The sequence below is a fragment of the Varanus komodoensis genome, unplaced genomic scaffold, assembly GCF_004798865.1.
Source record: "Varanus komodoensis strain SLA01 unplaced genomic scaffold, ASM479886v1 scaffold187, whole genome shotgun sequence".
NCBI lineage: Eukaryota > Metazoa > Chordata > Lepidosauria > Squamata > Varanidae > Varanus > Varanus komodoensis.
Window position 1 is genome coordinate 6,138 of NW_025335543.1, and position 22,701 is coordinate 28,838.

At 46.4% G+C, this 22,701-nt stretch overlaps 2 protein-coding genes across 4 annotated transcripts in view; one reads left to right on the forward strand and one right to left on the reverse strand.

Annotated features, from left to right (window-relative positions):
* Positions 1 to 407: 407 nt before the first annotated feature.
* Positions 408 to 1,343, forward strand: LOC123021768 (olfactory receptor 2D3-like). Its single transcript, XM_044426830.1, has one exon. It carries the CDS (start codon positions 408 to 410, stop codon positions 1,341 to 1,343), a length of 936 nt encoding a protein of 311 aa, XP_044282765.1.
* A 1,181-nt stretch (positions 1,344 to 2,524) lies between these two features.
* The window catches only part of LOC123021769 (ubiquitin carboxyl-terminal hydrolase CYLD-like), a 20,658-nt gene continuing 481 nt past the window's right edge, over positions 2,525 to 22,701 (reverse strand). The window contains exons 2-15 of one of the 3 annotated variants that reach the window (XM_044426831.1): positions 21,233 to 21,698; positions 19,553 to 19,879; positions 17,749 to 17,854; positions 16,700 to 17,079; positions 15,179 to 15,347; positions 13,905 to 14,049; positions 12,894 to 13,016; positions 9,315 to 9,406; positions 7,510 to 7,573; positions 5,703 to 5,835; positions 5,277 to 5,385; positions 4,200 to 4,318; positions 3,815 to 4,031; positions 2,525 to 3,604 (exon numbers count right to left, since the gene is read on the reverse strand). In XM_044426831.1, the coding sequence (XP_044282766.1) occupies positions 3,420 to 3,604; positions 3,815 to 4,031; positions 4,200 to 4,318; positions 5,277 to 5,385; positions 5,703 to 5,835; positions 7,510 to 7,573; positions 9,315 to 9,406; positions 12,894 to 13,016; positions 13,905 to 14,049; positions 15,179 to 15,347; positions 16,700 to 17,079; positions 17,749 to 17,854; positions 19,553 to 19,879; positions 21,233 to 21,661 (2,598 nt within the window). In that variant the 5' untranslated portion in view covers positions 21,662 to 21,698 and the 3' untranslated portion in view covers positions 2,525 to 3,419. Of the gene's footprint in view, positions 3,605 to 3,814; positions 4,032 to 4,199; positions 4,319 to 4,527; positions 4,548 to 5,276; positions 5,386 to 5,702; positions 5,836 to 7,509; positions 7,574 to 9,314; positions 9,407 to 12,893; positions 13,017 to 13,904; positions 14,050 to 15,178; positions 15,348 to 16,699; positions 17,080 to 17,748; positions 17,855 to 19,552; positions 19,880 to 21,232; positions 21,699 to 22,701 lie in introns of those variants that run through there. The other 2 variants (XM_044426832.1, XM_044426833.1) reach the window with 2 other exon arrangements.

Here is a 22,701-nt window from a genome sequence, read left to right on the forward strand (position 1 = left end):
AGACACATGTGGATCATGAAACTTGGATGCCCAATTATACAGGGAAAGAACCATCCTCAGTAATGCTGTTTGGTGGGCTGTCAGGAGCCAGCCGCATCCTGCAAAGGAACAGGGTGCCCAAATTCCAGGTGCCACATCAACAGAAGGGACCAAGCGCTGCAATTTACACACCTGTACTTCAAAATGTTATGCTTCATGTGATGGAGAATCCTCATACCTTGGTACACCTGAATGCTATATTCAAATCATGGAGCACTGGAATATCTATTAGGTTTTTTTTTAATGGGTTGGTTCTCACTTTAGTCTGAGCTTATAGAAGTCTGAGCTTATACATTTCCAAAAAAGGTAGTCCTCATTCCACAGAATACCACTTTCTTTCTCTCTCTTTCTGCGGAGATAAGGCCAGGATGGGAGCTGAGAACCTCACCACAGACACAGCCTTCATCTTGGCGGGGCTCACCAGCCATCGGAAGACACAGGTTCTGCTCTTCGCTGTGTTCCTGACCATCTATTTGCTTACCATCCTGGGTAACCTGGTCATCATCATCCTAGTGCTGACTGACTCTCATCTTCATACACCTATGTACTTCTTCCTGACTCACCTCTCAGGCCTGGAGATCTGTTATGTCACCAGCACCTTGCCCCAGATGCTGGCTCACCTCCTAGCTGGAAATGGAACCATCTCCTTCACCCGCTGCATGGTCCAGATGTACATTGCCCTATCCCTGGGCTGCACTGAATGCATACTGCTAGGTGCCATGGCCTACGACCGCTACTTGGCCATCTGCAGTCCCTTGATGTATGCTGCGGCCATGGGCAGGTGGCACCAGATCCAGCTTGCTTCAGCCTCCTGGTCCGGCGGCTTCCTCGTCGCGCTGATTAATGTGACCTGCACCTTTTGCCTCCCCTTCTGTGGCTCCAACCATATCAACCACTTCTTCTGTGAACTGCCAGTGGTGCTAAAGCACACATGTCCCAGCACCCGCTTTACAGAGCCCATCATCTTTGTGACATCCACGCTAATCCTAGTGGGTCCCCTCTCAGTGATCCTGACCTCCTACGGCCTCATTCTTCACTCAGTGTTACAAATGAGGTCAAGCACAGGACGTCGCAAGGCCTTCTCCACCTGTGCCTCCCATTTGGCTGTTGTCACATTATTCTATGGCGCTGGCATCTTTGCCTACATGGGACCCCAGTCAAGCTCAGATTCCGATCGAGACAAGCATATTGCTGTCTTTTACATTGTGGTCACGCCACTGCTCAATCCCATCATTTACACCTTGAGGAACAAAGACATCCATCGGGCAGTGGGCAGGGTGCTGCAAAGACCTCACATGGAATAAAAGGGTTGAGTGTTGACTTCTTGCTCAGCTGTCTCATGTGAACATGGCAGGAGGGGAACTCAGGTGCTGGATCTGAACCTGAGAGATCTAGCTTGAGTTAGACTACAACATTCACTCAATGGACAACTATTTGAGTGGAATCCATATGTATCCTGCTTGCTCAGTGATAAATCCAGGATGCTTTGGATATATGGAGATGTACAGGGGCTTTGCAAAACATGTTTTTTATAGTTGCAAAGTCGTGCCTGACCTATCATGACCCATGGACATTATTCCAGGCATTCCTGTCCTCCACCATCCCTTGGAACACACCCAAGCTCACACCCACCACCCCAGTGACTCCATCTAGCCACCTCAACCTCTGCCATTCCCTTCTTCTTTTGCCAGCAATCATTCCCAGCACCAGGGTCTTTCCAGTGAGTCCTTCCTTCTCATAAGGAAGCCAAAGTATTTGAGTTTCATCTTCAGCATCTGGTCTTCTAAAGAGCAGTCAGGGTTGATCTCCTTTAGGATTGATTTGATCTCTTTGCCATCCAAGGGACTTGCAGAAGTCTTCTCCAGCACAATTTAAAGGCCTCAGTTCTTCAGTGCTCAGTTTTATGATCCAACTTTCACAGCCATACATTGCACGGCATAGCTCACAGCTTCATTGCGCTACCCAAGCCCCTTCACCATGGCAAGGTAGTGATCCATGAAGGGATTGCAAAACATGGTTTCTTCGCAAATGCAGAGTATGCAATAGCCAACAACCTCTCTAGGGCTGGAACATGGGCTCTGTAATATCATGCAATGAAAGCGGATCACTGGAAACCTCCTGCTCTCCAAAAGTCCCTGTTTACTAGCGGCAGATTTTATTTCTTAGTATTGATCACAAATGACCACTAGGGGTGCATCCAGTTTATAAATGTTATAGAATGGTTTTTTAAAATTATAGATTTAAATTATTTTGTGTCAGTATAAGAGTGAAATATTTCACATTCTAAAATCTGCACTCATATGTATTTTAACTTTTTAAAATGTATAAAATTATGGATATACTACTTGTTTTGGAGTGCTTTATCATGCATATCATATCACCTATTAGTTGACACTTAAAATATTAAAAGTTACACATATGCATTCCTCAATTTTCTACCATAGTGTTTCTATTTCAAATATCCAGGCATTTAGAATAGCATGTCCTGATTCTGGAGCTTTTAATAAAAACACACTCAACTTCAAAAAGGAAAGGGTATCTTTTTTTTTTTTTTTTTTAAATGTGTAAGTTGCCTTTTGGTTTCAGGTTCCAGGGCAGCACCCCTCAAAGCAGTGCAAACCAAATATGAAAAGTTTACAGTGGATGTATCTTCATTGACACTGCAGCTGTGCCCAGTGCCTAACAATAAGATCCACAAACACCATCTAAAACAAAAAACAGTGACAAGCAGGCTTAAATACCTGTGTGAAGCTGTTTTCATCTGGGATAGAAAGGGCAGCAGTGGGCACTAGGTGGGCTTGATTAGAGAGTGAATTGCAAGTATCGGGTGCCGCCACCGAAAAGATCATGGATTGCAATTCACCTACAGTCAGAAAATGAAGTGGCTTTGGGTAGATTCATGGGCTAAGGAGAATGCCCTTCTGGGTAAGCTGCTCCAGTGAACATGCACCAGGCCAAGCAAGCCAAGTGGAGTTTCCCACCCAAGTGTGGAGTGAGCACCCGAAATACAAATGTGAATTGTCTTTAGGTATGCAAAGCAGCCTGGTGCTTTTGTGTCAGTGAGGAGGAGTCACCAGGAACAAACAAAAGCTTGGGAAGGAGACGACTGGTTGGGAAAGGCACCCAGCATGCCTTGAGCTAATTTCTGCCATTGGCACAGGCTGATCCCAACACAGCAGCTATGGATGCCTCTACCGATGAGATTACTCAGAGTCAATCAGGATGAACGGTGCTGCTGAGAAACAGAAGCCAGCCTCACACAGTTGGACCTCATGTTTCTGGCTTGTTTGCTGGGGCCATCCCAAATGCTCTAAGTTCCAGCCACATCCCTGGAGCATTTGTGCCTTCCTCCAGAAATCTCACATTCTTCACCCACAAGCTTATTTGTAGAGACCAAGGGAAGGGCTGTGGTAGAAGCACATGTAGGCATCACAGAGCAGACGACGGGCGTAAGTGGGCAAGGACTTGGGATCCAGGCGCTGGAGTTCCTCAGGGGACATTTCCAAGAAGTCTGCCACCTCGGAGCAGGGCGTGACACGAGGGATGTTGAAACCATTCAGCCCACCTGGAAAATAGAAGAGTGAGGTAGGCAGGGGTTAGGTTAAATGAAATGGAGGGTGAGGACTTGGACTAAAAGAAGAAGATGCCTTAGGAGGGATACCTAAGATTCAAAAGATAGAACAGAATTCCCTCTTTGTGGCAGGGAGAGACTTCCTGTTCCTCACAGGAAGTGGCTTGCCTGCCGCTTCCAAGATGGCAACACATGGCAGCTTACCCTCGCGGTCAGCCATGCTGTCGAAGAAGAGCCACTGGTGGACATCTGGGCCATGGCGGGTGAATGCCACATAGTGGCTGGTCTCAATGCAGAGGACGCCAAACAGCTGCATGGTCTGGCGGGGGATGACCTCAGGCAGGGGGTCCAAGCAGGACAGCTCCTCTGGCAAATGCAAAGGACGGGGATGGTGGCCACGTCGCGCCTGGTGCTTGTGAACCTGCGGAGGCAGGCCCAGAGAAGAATGTGTTAGAATGAGGAGCCACACTGCAGCGTGATTTCCCACTTTGGGCAGGGTTACAACGGATGGCCCACAATCCCCCTCCAACTCAGTCGTTCTGTGCTGCAGCCTGCCATGACCCCTTCCTCCGAGATGCCCCAGGTTTACCTGCTGACAGCAGATCCTGCAGAACTGCCTGATGTGCTGAGGTCCAAAGTTGGGGTCCTTGTAGCAATCTGGACACTCGGTCACCGCTAGTCCTTGACAAATGCAGCACTCCCGGAGGGCTGCAATGGAACAGCCAGATGTATCTGGGTCAGTCAAAGAAGTGAGGTCTTCCTTGGGTTCAAGGAGGGGCGGTGAAGCCCTTTCGGGCAGAGGGCTGATTTCAGTTCAGAAATGCTCCAGAGAAGACTTCCCCAGCCTTGTGTCTTCTGGGTGACTATAACAACCAGAACTAGTAGTTCCGCTATACTCCTCACTAGTCAGATCTCACCTGGAATGTTGTGTCCAGTTCTGGGCACCAAGATTTAGGAAAGATGCAGGTAAATTAGAAAGGGTTCAGCAAAGGGCAACAAAAATGATCCAGGGTTTGGACACACTGCCCTATGAGGAGGGACTGAGAGCACTGGGCATGTTCAGCCTTGAGAAGACTGGGCGTGGGGGGACATGATATCCCTCTAGAAGTACCTCAAAGGCTGTCACAAAGAGGAAGGTCAAGCTCTCTTCTTGCTGATGCCAGAGTGTAGGACACGGAATAATCAATTCAAGTTGCAACAACCCAGGTTTAGGCTGGACATCAGGAAAAGCCTCCTCACTGTCAGAGCAATACAATGTTGGAACCAGCTGCCCAGCGAGGTGGGGGGCTCTCCCACACTAGAGACATTCAAAAAGAAACTGGACAGCCATCTGAGTGGAATGGTGTGAATTGGTATCCAGCAACAGCAGGGGGTTGGACCCGATGGCCTTCATGGCCCCTTCCAACTCTACTATTCTATGATTCTATGAAAACCTAGAATTCCCAGTCAATGACCCTGCTGGATGGGAATTCTGGGAGTTGCAGTTCAAATGCCTCTGAAGGCCATGAATCTGGGGAGAAGCACTTGCTCTAGAGCACCTGTCTTGCTTTTACATTGTAATTTGGACATTTTATGTGATTTTACTGTACCACCCATCTTACAAACCATTGCAAGTGACTCAGCCAGCTTTGCGGTATAGAAACAAAAACAATTTTCATCGCCTTACTTTCTTCCAGAAGATCAGTGAGGTCCAGTTCCAGGCTGGGCTGAATGGTGCGGAAGGCCTTGAAGTTTTTTCCGTTTCGGGGCATCTGCAGGATGAGGCAGGAGGGGGCCTGCCAGGAAGGAAGCACCAGAAACAGACGAAGGGTAAGAATGTGGATGGAGACCATATGTGGCCCTCCCCTCACAGCTCAACCAAGGTCTCCGTAAAAAGAAGAACCTTTTTTCACACCATACAGCAATGGTGGTTCTGCAAGACTGGGTGGGATACAACACCCATCCTCTCCATTGTTACCATGTCAGTGGGGGCTGATGGGAACTGGAGTCAGCAGCTGGAAAGCCTGCTGGCCCTTTGATATATGAAGTGAGGGGGTGGGAAGGCAGAAAGGCAGAGCTCAGTCCTAACAAGCCTGTGGGTTTCTGGCCTCACCTCTGTGAATTTGAGGTCCCCAGTGATGAGCGAGCCCTCTAGGAGTTCTTGAACTGTGGGCACTGCTCGGGTCGAGTGGTCTTCAACAAATATCTGGTAAAAGATGCAGCCATGAGGATCCTTGTGAGCTGAGCTTGGTGGGAAGGAGAGAGAAACAGGGAGGTAAGGAGATGCTCACATGATAAGCTGTAGGAAAGAGGGGCAAGAGAAGAATGTGAAGGAAAGTGGACAACTGCATGTTGAAGGCCAACTCTGACCTTCTGTGCCTGCCCCTTTCCCCACAACTATCCATCATTTGGTGATTCCCAGTTTTTGTGGATTTCCCCCCCAAATTCTGAAGGGTTCTAATGACTCCCATATATCAGGATTATTAGCAGGAAGAGCTTTCCGCTAAATTAAATGGCTATTTTTGGCTCCAGTCCTTCTGTCTTCTGTCCTACCAATGCAATATGGCACCTGAAAGATTCTTGTAGATGGAATTTGGTCCTCAGACTGAAAGGAGTTCAACACCTGCTGTGCTAATAGAGAAACAAACGCTTCCCCCCCCCCCTTCCAAATACAGCCTCAATATAAAACTTCTCTCAAACCCACAAACTTTCACTTTGGGCAGAAATAGAACTGGTGGCTATCCAAACATCATTTGACTCTAAGATCCATCTGCCCTGTTCAGGGATGATGGAAGTTGCAGACCCATAAAAACTGGAGAGCTACAAGTTGCTCACCACTTGTGTAACCTCTTTTTCCTTCTAAATTTCTAGTTCTCATGGTGGATGTCAAAATGCACAGAGGATGCCTGGTGAGATTCCAGGAAAGGGGCCAAGTAAGCCATGTGGAGGGTCTTGGGCAGGGGTCAGCAACCCGTGGCTCCGGAGCCACACGTGGCTCTTGAACCCTTCTGCTGCGGCTCTGTCGTTCAAAACATGTGCTGGCACAGCTGCTGATCTGCTCGAAGCTCCATTCAGGAACTCAACGCTAGCTAGTTAAGTAAATTGCTACATTCCTCTGCTAAACAAGCTTCCTGCAGTCTCTCATGTTACACAAAATGCTGCTGAAAAGATTCTCTTTGTCCCAATGTAATCTCCTTCATCTGAATGTTAAAAGCTGCACTTGGGACCTGTCACAATTCACAGCACTTGACTGTTTATCTGCTAATCAGCCACACTGATTTACTGAGCTCATCCCCTGCCCCCCCCCCATAGGCCAACCATGGATAAATTGAAGAAAAAAGTTTCTGAAGAAAACCAAATGTTTAATGATATGTGGGTAGATTCATTTGCTTTTACTGCTGATGAACTTATGGGGTTTGCTGTTTAATGCATGCAGCCCTTTAGCACTGACTTTGACTCTTCAGGAAGCTGTTCTCCTATTTGAAATATATGAAAGGAGTCCTACTAGTTTATAATGTAAGATTAAGTTTTTAGTGACTGAACAAGAGCTGCAGCTAAATCATAATGAAGATATACATAGCATTAAGGTAAAAAAAGATATATGCAGTGTTATCTTCCTTTTAGATGTCAAAAGGGTTTTGCGGCTCCTGGTGTTTTCTTTTGTGTGGGAAAAGGGTCCAAATGGCTCTTTGAGTGTTAAAGGTTGCCGACCCCTGGTCAATTCAAACCCTCATGTCCTGTGCCACTCCAATAAACTAGCAGAGACAAAAAAACAAAATGCAGCCAACTCAGCATGGGTGGATATTTTCTCAAAATGTAACTGGACTCAGAATTTCAGTAGGCTTTGATTTCACCATAGCTCTAACACACAATGCTGCCCACATGGAAAGCCCATTCCATGAAAGCAGAAGCCTATTTACCGAATCTGGAAGAGCGGCTCCATCTTCAGCACCTGGAACAGAAGGGTAAGAAATTCCTCCGGGTCTGTGGGGAGAAGAGAGCAAGGACAGGGTATAATATGAGGAAGGAGGACTATGTCTCTCCGCACCCCGATCCCTTCATTCAACATATCAGTCTCCTCCGCCCATCACAATCCCTTTCTGGTTCGCACCCTTATCTGGCATTTCTAGTAAGTAGGAATTGAGGCTTTGAATTGTGATGCCGAAGAAGACTCCTGAGAGTCCCTTGGACTGCAAAGAGATCAAACTAGTCAATCTTAAAGAAATCAACCCTGACTGTTCCTTAGAAGGCCAGATACTGAAGATGAAACTCAAATACTTTGGCCACCTAATGAGAAGGAATGACTCACTGGAAAAGACCCTGGTGCTGGGAATGATTGAGGACAAAAGGAAATGGGGACGGCAGAGGATAAGGTGGCTAGAGGGAGTCACTGGGGCAGTGGGTGTGGGCTTGGGTGGACTCTGAGGGATGGTGGAGGACAGGAGAGCCTGGAGGAATGTTGTCCATGGGGTCATGATAGATTGGGCATGACTGCAACGAAACAACAACTCTATAAGCAGGTTGGACCTCAGCACTGAAATGGAGACCTGATGGGGCAACCTGACACATTCCAGCTCAGAATTCAGCCCAGCTAAACCTGCACTGGATTGCAGCCCAATATGAGGAGGACAATGATGTTGCATTAAGATCCTGCCTCCTTCCTCCTGTGAGGAACCCAAGGTTCTTTATGTAGTCCTTCCGACACACCTGTGGCACTACTTAAATGATCTATTTTGACAGCACTGGTTCTAATTTTAATCTCATGTATTAATTTATATTTTGTCTTTAGATTGTGTTTATCTTGTTTATTTTTATAACGTTTAACTGTATTGTTAATGTTATTGTTGATGTTTTTATTGTAATGGCTGCCCAGAGAGCATAAAGCTAACGGGTGGCTTTTATACATATTTAATAAATAAATAGTGAATTTTTATCCTCGCCACAACCACACTGTGAGGTGGGTCAGGCTGAGACTTGTCCAAGTCACCCAGTGAGCGGCATGGCCAAGCAGGAACTAGAATCTGGATCTCCCAGACCCCCAGTGCAACATTCTCATCACCACTCCATGTTGGCTCTCAATTCTACATGCAAATATGCTTTAAATTACAGTATTAATGGCATAGTTTAAACTTCTGGTAACAAAAACAACAGCCAGAGTATGGTCTGAAGGCATAAGAGGCATCCCCCATGCTGAAGCTAAGCAAGTCCCGGGCTGGCTTGAGCTTGGAGGGGAGACCCCAGGGAACTGCAAGAAGCCACCTGGAGTTCCAGAAGGGGAGAGAGGGCATATAAACATGATGAATAATTTTAAAAAACCATTAGTTAGATTTGGACTAGACTAGACCCAGCACTACAAATAAGGACATTGAATCCTCTTGATACATTTAATTTAGTACATTCAAGCCCTGCCTTTTCCTTCCAAGGAACTCGAGGCAGTTCACATCATTCTCCTCCTGCTGCTCTCCATCTTATCCCCACAACAACAACCCTGTGAGGTAGGTTGGGCTGAGAGTCTGTGACTGGCTCCAAGTCACCTGCTTGGCTCCATGGCTGAGCGGGGACTAGATAGCCTGCGTCCCATTCCCATGCTCTTGGCCACTACACCACACTGGTTTTCCATCTGGGCAAGGGACAACACTAGCAGGCTGGCCAAATTTTATTTCCATCTTCCATTCTCTTCATAGTTGGTCAAAATTTTCAGCCACCCCATATACATTCTTCAAACCTTTTTCTTCACTGGTGAATCCTGAAGAATGCCCAGCCGTTTCCAGAACTTTCCGCAGAGCCATGATTTTAGTGGCACAGACATAGCCATTCCTGTTTCCCCAAAAACAAAGGTCACATATTAAGGAAGACACTTCTTGGGTTTAATGATAAGCAGTGTGGAGAACTTTGGTCCAAGTTCTTCTACTGTTCAGCTTCAGTGGATGACCCCAGGTCCTACAACTCCGAAAGGAGAAAACATGCTCCCCATTCTCTGGAGCAACATGGGTGATTGTACGTACTTCTACATCATAATGGCTCGTAGACCTTTTAAAACAAAGACATTGTAACCTTCCCTCACAGAAGAATGCTTCAGCACCTTGGCTGCTTTCCTCCTTGGCTACATTCCTCCCGAAGCCCATCCACCTAATTTTGGAAGGCAAGCAAGTGGTTGTACTGGATGGCCTACTTGGCCCCTTCCACTTGTATGATTCTATAACCAAACCAGTTGATCTTAAAGGAAACCAACTCTGACTGCTCTTTACAAGATGAAACTCAAATACTTTGGCCACCTAATGAGAAGGAAGGACTCACAGGAGAAGAGCCTGATGCTGGGAATCATTGACGGCAAAAGGAGAAGGGGGCAGCAGAGGATGAGGTGGCTGGATGGAGTCACTGGGGCAGTGGGTGTGGGCGCAGATGGACTCTGAAGGATGGTGGAGGACAGGAGAGAGTGGAGGAATGTTATCCATGGGGTCGTGATGAGACAGGCATGACTTTACAACTAAACAAAACCAAACCAAACAAAAAGAAAAAAGAAAAAAAGATTCTATGGAACCCCTTTCACTAACAGCCATCAAATTATCCTCATTTATTTAGTGACTTAGATTTACTAAGAACATGGAAGAACAAGACCGTCCCACAGGCTTATAATCTAATAGAGGGCTAGAAACCTCAAACCTGGGGGCTACATCCTATCCTGCGGAATTTCCACGCATCCCGTGATTTCACCTATTTTCCTCCCCCATTACTTATTGTTTGGGGGCTGCCCTAGCTTTTGCGCATTTTTCATAATTTTAAAAATGTGAAATGTCTCTTCCAATGCTTTGTTCCTGATTGTAAGAGCTTCAACCAACACTATTCTGCAAAAGTTTGGACAATGTTTCATCCATCCTGGAATGTGACCCCTGAGAACGATGTCAAAATCAAATTTGGCCTTCAGGGAAAAAAAAGCTTCTAAATTCTCATCTAATAGCAATAACACAGGTTGGAAAAATTGTAATATTAAACTAGGCATAACTGTCCAAATGAGAGTGAAATGGGCATAATACAGGTCATCACACGACTTCTGTTCACTCTGAACCAGTCTTCCTCAACCAGACACAATCCAGGTGTGGACTACAACTCCCAGAATCCTCCAGCTTGAGGAAAGGCACTTCACAGTTGACATACTCCTTCTCCTAGGCCAGTGGTGGCAAACTTATGGCACGTGTGCCACAATGGGCAGGCAGAGCACTCTCTGTCGGCATGCAAGCCAAGTCGCCTCAGCATCGCCCTAACAGCCGAGCATTGGATAACACTGCACATAGGGGCCATGAGAATGTTCAGAAAGGAGTAGTGGCGCCAGGTGATGAAGTCACGAACCACAACTCATTAGCGAAGACTAGTCCAAGCTTTCACATGGACCATCAGTGAACTGCCAAGGATATATATATATATTTGCTTGGACAGGTTGTGAGTTGTTTTTTCTAAATTAAAACCTCAGTTTTCAGGTTTTATTCCAGTGTTGGCACTTTGCAATAAAAAATTGGGTTTTGGATTGCAGTTTGGGCACCCAGTTTCTAAAAGGTTCAGTTTCTAAAAGGTTCACCATCACTGGGTAAGGGTTATTAAAATGAGGGATGATTTTGATGGTTGGAATATGCTTAGAATGGGCAGAAGTGATGAGCTGTGAAGAAAAAGCTACTCCAGGAAGGTTTTTTCAAAACTAACCTGTTTTCAATGGAACTTTATCCCTATATTAGGGTTAGGGGTGTGCATCAGGGTTAGAAAAACGAGGTGTCCTGGAATGATTTTGATGGTTGGAATGTGCTTAGAATGGGCAGAAATGCTGAGCGGTGAAGAAAAAGCTACTTAATGAAGGCTTTTTCAACACTGTCCCTTTCAGTGGTATTTTACCACTATATTAGGGTTCATGGACTGCACCAGGGTAGGGTTAGGCCAGTGGTGGCGAACCTATGGCACACATGCCACAGTGGGCACGCAAACCCCTCTATGTCAGCACGTGAGCCATGTCGCCCCAGTATCACCCCAGCAGCCCAGCATCGGGTAGCAGCACACATAGGGCCATGCGCATGCTCGGAAAGGAGTAGCTGCTCCAGGCAGTGACATCATGAGCCGTAACTCATTAGCTGCAACTCGTCCAATCTATATATATATTTGCTTGGACTGGCTGTTTTCAGTTTTATTGCAGTGTTGGCCCATTGCATAAGTCATTGGGTTTGGGGTTGCAGTTTGGGCACTCGGTCTCTAAAAGGTTCGCCATCACTGTCCTAGGCCCACTCCTGCAAGGACAGCTGAGGCTTCTTTAGTGTGAGGGACCCATGAAGTTTAGAGGTGACTCATTTACTATTTCTGAGACAATGGCATGGATGAGTCACCCATTTTGGAAAGCTGCCCAACCTGAGTCACTTGCTCGGAAAGCCCCTAATTAAGAGGGCTACCCTGACAAAGACTCATTTTCTTAACATGGTATCAGAGGCCAACAGCATCCTCACAAGGTGGCACCAACTTTTGCTCTGCAAAAACATGTTCTCCGCATGTTCTCTCAAAGGAAAAGAAACTCCTGCCTTGGGAGAAAAACAGTATTTTGAGGGGAAAGGAGGTGTAAAGATGCATTTATTATGTTATACATCTTTAGAAGAAGCAGCTATTTTCTTTGCTTTTGCAAGGCAACAAAGACAGCTGTCAGCATCTTCCTCTTCCTCTTTTTCATGTTCTGACAGCAACCCTGTGAGGTTGGTCAGACTGGAAGTCCGTGATGGACCAAGTCATCCAAGCGGTTTCACAACTAAGTGTGCACTAGAGCACTGGATTACCAGAGTCACAGCCCTGCAAACTCACAATCACACTGCAATGTCTCTCAAAGGACGTATATATTATTCCTTCGTAGAACCTTAACAAAATGTAATGGGCAGGTATTTGTGTTGCTCTTCTGAACTTTGCTTCCTTCTAATTATCTTCAGCTCAGCAATGGAATGGCTTTACCTGCTTCCTTTCACAATTAAATAGAAGTGAACATTAAACATTTGGAAGGTGCCAAAAACTCTACATGTCTTTTTGATTTATAAAAGACCTGGTAATAAAAGATTACAGTAATGCAAAGTAATGCAGGGAGATTGAAAAACTTCTTGTTTCAAATAGATTTCTAGCACTTACCATTGCCCTCATGTGTCCCTAATATTATTACCTGGTCAAAGTGAATTAGCCACATAGTGTTAAAGTGGTAGTGATCTTATGCAATGAGCTGCTCCTGCTTCATAGGACTAATTCAGAAAAACAGGAAAAATAGTAAGCCTGGGATGGGATAAGATGAGCTTACTTGCGCAACGGGTTGACAATCTCTGTCCGCAGCAGGTCCCGTGTCTCGATGTAACATTCCCCATCATTCTCATCTGCAGGCCGGAGCAACATTGAATCCAACACAGAGGTGAAAGTAAACATACTACAAGTAGAAAGAGTATGATAAGAGAAGAATGTTTGCTGTTTGGACCAGAAAAAGATACATTTACCTGCACTATCAATGGAGGGGTGATGCCCCCTAGAAGAGGGGGCGACCAGTTTTTCTCCCTGCATTTATGAAGACTTTTATGCAGACTTTTGTGTGTGGAGGGTTTAGAGATGGGAGTGAATTAGATCCAAACTGGGTAGGGTGAGCAATAAGCAATAGCTTATTGTCAATTTGCTGGGTTCTAATTGTGCCTGACACAGACTGGGATGATGGCCTCTTTGATGCTAAAGCCGATCCTGTAGTCCCCATGCTGCCTTCCTGTCAGACCCCATAGAATTAAGGATCCTTAGCTAACTTCTGTTCCAAAGCACTTCCCATGCATCTGTGTAGCAAAACACTTTACAGATGTGCTCAGTGAGGCCGTGGTCACTTGCTTTGCTCACAGGTGAGCATGGACTGAACTGGGTGGACTATTTCCCCAGGAAGCAGGGCCCTTAACAACTAGGATGCCACAGCTTCCAGTTCCAAGATGTTAGCCTTTAAAGCAGGGGTCTGATGGTCCAGGGATGGGATGTGGGTGGCAGGAGACAAGACAGGAACAACAGGACCCAAGGTGAGTCAGGGTCAGACGCCTAATATCAAAGTCCTAGTCACAGAACCAGAAGGCCAGGAACCAGAAGTGTGTTTCAAGGCAAGACAAGACAAGAGTGTGATTGAGAACAAGGCAAGGGTCACAAGCCAAAAAGATGGAAGTGCAGCTACCTTGTAACAGGATAACGGCAAATTTCCCAGCTGTATTCCCTGTCATGATTCCCTTGCCTTTTATGGCCATGCAGGGAAGCAAACACAAGAAGTCCTCAGCCATGTCAGCTGCAGCCTCACCAGAAAAGTGTGGCATCCAAGTAGCAGGAATTGCAGTGTCCCTGGATGCCCTTCTTCCAACCTGAGAGATGCTCCATGCCCTGGGTGCCCAACGGTGGCGGCGGCGTGTTCTCTTCCACCCTGCTGCTGGCGTACACACGGAAATCTGAGTGGGGAAGGAAAATGAAGTGAGGCCAGTGGGGACAGACTGTGCTTTGTGAGCCATGGAGATCATTCATCACAGACGATCTCACTGCTCGCATGTTAACAGAGATGTGGCAACAAAGCTGGAAGGTAGCTACTTGCTCCGATGGCCATAAATGCAGCCGATCTGGAAGCATTATTGTTACATAACATTCATATCCCACCTTTCTCCTCATGTGAGGAACCCCAAGGTGGGTTCCGTAGCTCCATTTAGCCTCACAGTGAGGTAGGTTGGGTTGAGTGTCTGTGAGTGGTTCAGGGTTGAGTGGGGGCTTGGCCCAAGTTTCCTGGGTCCCTGGTCCAACACTGTAACCAACACACCACACTGGCTGTCAAGGTCTCTCCTAAGGACCCGAGCCACACTTCAGTTCCTCTTGGGATCCAGTTTGGAAACTACTGAATGGGGTATGGAAGTGAGAGAACCTAAGGCCCAGGGCCCTAAGCTGCCCAGTCTGGGGACCTTAGATGCTTTCCCTTGATCACTTCCCAGCTTGTGTCCATCCATCATTCATTATGAAAGGTTCTGTTGGGTAAGAGATGGAAGATAAAAATGCTGGCATTTTCAGCACTTTGGTCCTGGGTCTGAAAGAGGTTCAACACCCCTGAGCTAAAGGAACCAAGGGTTCAGTCCTCTCCAGATGACTTTCAGCCCCAAGCTGAGAGGATGAGTGCCCCATGCAGACCAGGAGTGCTGGAAGTGAGCTTCGCCCCCACACTTGTCTGGCCCTGTGGTTTTGCTAGACAGCCATTTTTGGCCATCTAGATGGGGTGCTTCATGGGGAGGAAAAGTGAATGCAGAAGAGATAGGATGTGTCACACCCTGGCTTCTGTTATCTCATCCCTGACAATAGAAATGCCCCTTTCCAACCTTGAAGAAGCACCTGGCATGGTCCTTTGGGCTCCTGGTGCAAAGGAGAGCAAGGAGGTAGGTGAGCCAAGTACGGATTCCCAGCTCTGATATTGGAGACCTGGGAATTCAAAGAATCCTATGGTACCCCAAATGGAGTTTGGGGGGCTGCAGGATCACTCTGGAACAGTGTTTTAACTTTCATCGCCTCCCCTTCTTCACTTCCATCACGTTTGCACCGTACCCAGGGAGTTGCAGCGTGAAATGGGATTTTCCGGATTCTGCAGGGTGCCAAAGCGAGAGTCTGGACGACAATGGCGCAGTTTGACAAAGAGTGCCTTGTTTGGCTGGCAGTGGAAGTAGTAGACTCCTCTGTACTGCCCATCCGTACAGCCCGAAGGTAACGGCTCCTCCTGGGAAACATAGAAGACAGAGCTGACTCCTACATCAACAAAATACTGTAGCTTGTAAATCTTCTACCCTGGAATCGGAGAAGCCTTTTCAGCTTTCCTGTAGATTCTACGATAAAAACACCCAAAACAAGACACAAAGCATGAGAGGTAATCTCAAATTACTTTGTACACAGAAAATGCTGTTTTAAAGAGTTAAGATTAAGCATATTTCAGATTAGCTCTAAAATATGGTCAATTGGTTACTTTAATTTGCCATCCTGTTCAGTTTTGCTGTGTTTTTGTTTTTGTTTTTTTTTGCCGTTTTAGGAATGAAAATTGACATAAATAAAGCTACCAATACAAAGAGAGGGGGAATGTCTGGGCCAAAATTGAACCCAGCATACAAAGGTACGTGAACCCTATGCCTGGCGCACAAGAACTAAAATAAATTTTACCTGTGACATATCAGGTCCAAATAGTGCTGAGTATAGTGGAACTAGTACTTCACATGTTTTGGAAGTGATGCTTCCATTAATGCAGTCCAAAATCGCATTTGCCCTTTTGGCAGCTGCATCACATTGTTGGTTCATATTTAGCTTGTGATCTACAACAAACCCAAGTTTCTTTCCATTGTATTGTTGACCCAAGTGTTTCTCAGGTAAGGAGCTCACAGTACCTGGTGATATTCATCTTCACCGAGGCCCTACAGGTTTCTCATAGCAATTGAATCTAACAATTATCTGTTACATTTAGGACTGTACTTAATACAGGTGCTGAACACCGAGAGTTGTTGTTTGTGGTGAAGTCTTCTGGTTATTGAACCCCAACACACATCACCACTGGACTGCGCCCTAAATGTACTATCTTGTTTTCTAGACCCTGGGAAAGGCTCCAGATAATGTATGAGTCCAAAACACAGTGGGATTCTCAATGAATAAACCACATTGCCAGCATTGTGTTCTTTCTTTGGAGCTACGTCCCTTCAAATGCAATTCTTTTGAGAGGAGTCGTTTTGCCACTTCACCAAACAAACAGCGAAAAGCACAAGCAGGCAGGATGGTAAATGCATCTTTGCATTTAGCAAGTAAGGATGGGCTGTTTGTTTGCTTTTTTAATTACAAACCTTATCCACTGGAAAGAGAGGCTGATAATTACTGGATCACAACAATGGTAGGGAATGTAACTTTTCATCAGCTCTGTAGTCCTAAGCAAAAAAGCCTTTTCTGAATCTTAGGGGGTGTGGAATCCTCTGCTGGGACTAACACATCCAGCTGGAAAGCTGTGGTATGTATTTTGTTATGTCTTCACACACAATGAGGGACTGAGCCACAGAGCATGTGCATAAGTCAGATCACCCACCCCCTGATTCTCACCAACTCCAGTCCTGCAATGGTCTCATCCACATCAGGTAGCTCCCCGATCCAGCGGATCACCCCGTAGATTGGTGGGTTGTTGACCTCCACCATGGAATTGATCTCCAAGAGATGATGGCTATATGGTCCATGGATATCAGTGAAGTCACCATTCTCCTCTTCCTCTTCCTCCTCCTTTTTCTTCTCCAAAGATCCTCTCCTTTTCTTCTTGTGGTCCTCCAGATCTGCAGATGGAAGCAAGCTTAAGGGCTCCCTGGGGGCACACTCTTCCATCCTTGGAGGATACCTGATGGACGAGGGGGATGGACAATCTTCATAGTCATCTGAGGTAGACAGGGAGGAACTGCTGGCTAAAGATTCAGGGCTTCTATCGGCTTGTTCTTTTAGAGAAAGAGAGAGAAACTATATGCCAGATATTCTAAAAATACAGGTATTCAAATAGACTTTCTCCAGCCACATCTATATTCCACCATCAGTCCTTGCAAATGAGCATTTGGGCAGCTGAGCAAACAATTCTGAAAAGCTCAACTTTAAAGACAAACAAGAAAACCCAAGCAACTGTATGAATATGTGGTTAACTTTACTAGGACAAAGCCTAGTAAATCTGTCAAAATTTAGGTTTCCTTTACTATGGGGTTTTTGCAAGGTTAATCAGAGATCGGGGTCCCCCACACACCCTGACGTGAACATATACAGGCATGAGTTGATGTCTGTATCAAAATGCAAAACCAAACCAAACCCAAAACTGATGTGGGGTATTATTGCCTTACTACAGCCTCAGTAACAGTCTAACCCATGGACCAGTTACATACTATGATAAAGAAGAACAAAAATCCAGATATTCAGATGCTCAGCTTATTTTATTTTAACATGAAAAATGGCCATTCACTCTCCTGGAATCACTGATTCACTTTCCCTTTTCCTCTAAATCTGAGTTTTTTTCATCTGCCTGAAGAAGCACCTAAACCACGGAAGATACACTTGTGACCAGCAAAGAGGGAAGACCCACCTAGCCAGCATCCCCAGCACACAGGTGTTGCGGTCCTTACCTTTATGCACTTTGGATATCGGCAGGAGCATCCCGTATTCTGGAGATGGGATTTTGCAGAGCAGTTGTCCTTTGAAGTAACCGTCCCAGGAACCAATGGGCTTGTCCTAGGTTGAGATTTAAAATCCATCTAGGGTGCCTCCAGAGGTGAGGAGGGTGGAATCATACATTTCCAGTGCTAACTCTGGCCTTCCCAGGGCTTTTGGGCAAGGCACCCCCCTGGACCCCTCCCAACCCTTCCTACCACTGGTGTTACCAGCTGCCATCTTGCCTCACCCTCTTTCTCGTTGTTGCTGGCTTGAGCCGTCTTCCTCTGCACCACCACCATTGTCTGGGGCAGGTGAACAGGCAGGTTGCAATGGCTCAAAGTCTGGTCTAAAGGCACATCAGGCACCCACCCTTCTGAAGCTAAGCAGGTCTGCAGCTGGCCTGAGCTTGGAGGGGGTACCCCAGGAACTGTAAGTAGGTACCTTGAGTTACACAAGGGAAAGCCTACATGCCAGTTCTCCAGCTGGAAACCCGGTGTCCTTAATCATTCTTTTTAGCCCTGCTACAGCCAAAGAGACCACCAGATAAAGAACAGACAACACCTTTGGCCAGCCACTGAGGGCTCTGTGCCATGATACAGCTAATCCAGGACGGATCCTGCTTGGGGATTCCCAGTGCTGGTCAGCTGTGAGCCTCCATGTTATGATCCCTGTGTTGGAGGCACTGAGTGAAGGTTGAACCGGTGGCTTGCAGTGACCCACCACTTCTACCAGATGACCCCCATCCCTTGGTCAAGAGCTGGTTCCAAAACAGAAGGGACCTCGGGAGAGAATTCTCTTCACTGTGCACAAGAGACACCTTGAAAGACACAGCTGGTGTTGCTTGCCAGGAAGCAGAAGAATATGCAGACATTTCCAAGGCATTGTAACAGGAAGGACTAGAAACTTATTTAAAGCATAGAATTCCAAGGGAAGTTTGTTGTAAGTCTGACTCATTGTGTAACCAGAAGCATTGTTGAGCCTAGAAGATGGACAACAGGTATGCTAAAACTGGTCAATATTAAAGGGTTGATCCTGTAGCACTATCTGCTACAAAGCTCCACCCTCCATCTGGTCAAGTCATCATTGTAGTAAGCCAACAGTTTCTCTTTCTGCACCTTTAGATTATTCACCTCCAGATTATTCCCACCTAAATTCTCCCTGCCCTTAAAACTGACTACTTCTCCAGCAGTGGGACTAGAATCTATCAAGAACTGAACAAAGGTGCCTGTAAGTAAATTAAGCAGGGTTAGGGTTCCAAAGCATGTTTTCCTCAATGTCCCAGCAAAATACAAAATTAAGTTTCTAGCCCTTATTTTTTGTGGAGGGGAAGTGGAGCAGAATCAATTTAAGACCCCCCCCCCCCAAACAGCCTTGTGTGATCTGAGCATCCTTTGGATTTCAAGCAACACATTTCTAAAGACAGGGATTCTTCCCATAACCTCCAGTTCCCTAAAACAGCTCACTTCTCAAAATTATTGGAAAGGGTGCCTCTCTACGGCTGGGATGGATAACTAGGGCCTTGCAGATGCTTTGGCCTACCACTCCCATCAGTCCTTGCCAGCTCAGCTAGTGATGAAGGATCATGGGATTGGTAGGCCAACACATTTGGAGAGCCATGGGGTGCTCATCTGCAGGACTGAAACAAGGGATCCAGTATAAAAGAGCACATCAGATTGAAAGCTGCAGGGATGCTGAGGGGCTGATGTTTTCCACCTCGCCCTCTCCAGTTTTTCCTGCCTGCATACAAGCAGCGAGAGAAGGGTTGGAACCCCTTACCAGGCGAATCCCCACAAACACCCCAGCCTCCAGTTTCTTGGGAAGGTGGTCACAGAACAACACAGTGCCTGTAGGGGTGCTGTCATCCATCTTGAAGAAAACGCGGTCCCCAATCTCCAGCTCTGGAGACAACAGGGGATCTCCTGATGTCAGCTGGATCCTGGTGCATTCCCGGATGGTGCTTTTTGGAGCCAGTGGGCTGCCCTCGGCGGAGTCGTCCGGCTCAATCCGGTTGACGGGCACAAAGACACCACAGTTCTCACTGCAAGAGAAGAACTTCTGCCCTTTGAAGGAACCATTGGTGAAGCCCTTCCCAGCTGCTGAGCCCTGCAAGGGGGGAGACAAGACCTCTTCCTTTACTTCTCCCCCAACTCCAGTGTTATCTTTACAACAACCCTGGGAGACAGGCTAAAGCTGAGAGATCATGATAGGCCCAAGGTTACACCAGTAAGCGTGGTGAGTACACAGGAGTCCGAATCAGCGATTCCCAGTTCTAATCCAACCTTCTAGCTCAAGAGACTTTGTACTATAATGCCCACAATCCCTGACCCGACCTGTGCTGATGGGGGCCATTGGAAATTATAGCCCAAAACCCAAGACAACAGGGCTCCAGGTTGTCTCCCCTGTCCTTAGCAGTTCACCCCTGGCTAGCTTCCAAGAAACTAGGTCTGAAGTAGCTACACAATCTTTCTTTTGTTATGCAAGAGAAAGTGTGAATATCTCTAAATCAGACGCAGGTAACTTCTGGCCCTCCAAATACTCCTTTGGCCCACAATACCCACTAGCCCCAGAAGGCGGATGCCCATGGTAAGCCAAAATAGCTAAAGGGCTACTAGTTGCCAACCTTGCTCTAAGAGGTAATATACCCACAGGAAGCCATTTGAATTCTTCTTCCCTTTATACCCTCTCAAAAATTTTGAGATTCTTTTCCTGAAAAGCATGGTTACCTGGTTACCTGAAGGAGCGCTTACATCCATATATGCCCGCCTGCCCCTTGAGATCAGCAGGAGAGGCCCTTCTCCAGGAACCCTCCGTTAAGGAAATTAGGAAGATAAGTACTCGGAGGAGGGCTTTCTCTGCGGTGGCGCCCAATCTATGGAATGCGCTCCCCAGAGAGGTCCGCCTGGCGCCGTCGTTATTTGTTTTTCGGTGCCAGGCGAAGACCTTTTTATTCAAACGTTATTTTAATTGTTAATATTATTTATTCATTTTATCCTTTGGCCAGGGTGACTTAATTTATATTGTTAATTTATATTGTTAAATTATATTGTTTTATTGGATTCTATTTATTTATGGTTGTGAGCCACCCTGAGGCTTCAGCGAATGGGGCGGCATAGAAGTCCCACAAACAAACAAACAAACAAACAAACAAACAAATGGTGTCCCAAGATTTGCTGCTCCAATGATTTAGATAGTTTTGGTGAGGAATGCAAGGGTTGAACTAACAGGTGTGTATATGTCTTCCTTCTTTCCCCCCATTTAGCACTGCATTTTGCTAAATATTGCAAGAATAAGGAGTCATTTCCCATGTTTTACCATACCTAAGAATTAGACCCCTCTCTTCTAAGAAATGAATGAGCCTCACTGAGTACTAGAAACTTGCTTTAGCTGCAGAATCAAACCTACCAACAGAAACACACAGAAGCCCCCCTTTGCCGTCCATTAATTACGTCAACTCACCACCAGCTCCACCCCAAAGATGATGCTTGTATCATGCTTGCTCTTATCTATGGGTCCCCGGTATCTGATGATGCCTTGAACTTTCTGCCCGGAAGCGGAGGTGATTTGAACCCGTACTGGGTCCCCCTTCTGGAGGGCACTGAGCCTGTGCATCAACCGCTCCTGCTGGAAAAGCTCCAGGCGCTCGTCTCCATTGGTCACCGCTTCCAGGAGCCCAAAACGAGCCCTGCTCAGCTCCTGGATTGCTGATGGAGGTACTCGGACCACCTTGTCTATGTCCAGGACCCTGGCCCAGAACGTCCCATCAGGAGAACCCTCACAGGCCTCCTCTTGACTCAGCAAACTGCCTCTGGACACCTTCACTTCCCTACCCACCCTGGTTTCCCCCGTAAAATCTTTCATGGCAATGAACAGCTGCCGGGGCTTCATCTCTGCTGTCGTGTGGCGGGCGGGGAGAACTGACTCCCTGTAAGACAAAGAAGAAAAAAATAAAGGAACTACACTTGGTTAGAAATCTGCATTTCTATGACAACCCATAATCCACAATTGGGCAGAATGCTTATTAAGACCAGCCAACATTCCACAAAAGTGTGCAAGATGGCAAACTCTCAGAACTCTTCATCAGGGTAGGCAGCAAAAATACAAAGGGGTAACGGGAGAAAGGGAAAAGGCTAAAGATTCGGTCATGGGGTTTGCACCCCCTGTTTAAAAACCCAAATGATGTATTTATTCAGTGTGGATCCCACCATTCCGCCAAAGAATAGTGTGCAGTATAAAATTCAGTGTATAGCTGGCCATTATTTTTATGTTGCAGTCTGAAACTTTTCAAGTTTTATATCTCATGTTATCGTCCTCATTGTGACTCAGCCAGCTGTGATTATTTATGTATGTAGACTCATTCCTCTGCAGAATTGTCAACTTCAGAACCATTGCCAACTTCAAGACCCACTTGGACCAGGACACATTAGAAAGGATTTGTGTTCATGAATGCCTTCCGAAAGCTGTATTTAATTCAAAACTCATTTCGCATCTATTAAGGGTACAAACCTGGGAGGAAAGCTATGGCAAATCTAGACAGCATACTAAAAAGCAGAGACATCATCCTGACGAAAAAAGTTCGTATAGTCAAGGCTATGGTTTTCCCAGTTGCAATGTATGGCTGTGAAAGCTGGACCATAAGGAAGGCTGAGCGCCAAAGGATTGAGGCCTTTGAATTGTGGTGCTGGAGGAGACTCCTGCAAGTCCCTTGGACTGCAAAATGATCAAACCAGTCAGTCCTAGAGGAGATCAACCCTGACTGGTCCAGAAGGCCAGATACTGAAGATGAAACTCAAATCCTTTAGCCACCTAATGAGAAGGAAGGACTCACAAGAGAAGAGCCTAATGCTGGGAACAATAGATGGCAAAAGAAGAAGGGGACGTCAGAGGATGAGGTGGCTGGATGGAGTCACTGGGGCAGTTGGTGTGAG

Bases quoted from the DNA above. Each gene is read 5' to 3' on its own strand.
- LOC123021768 (XM_044426830.1), top strand. From the start codon at position 408: ATGGGAGCTGAGAACCTCACCACAGACACAGCCTTCATCTTGGCGGGG.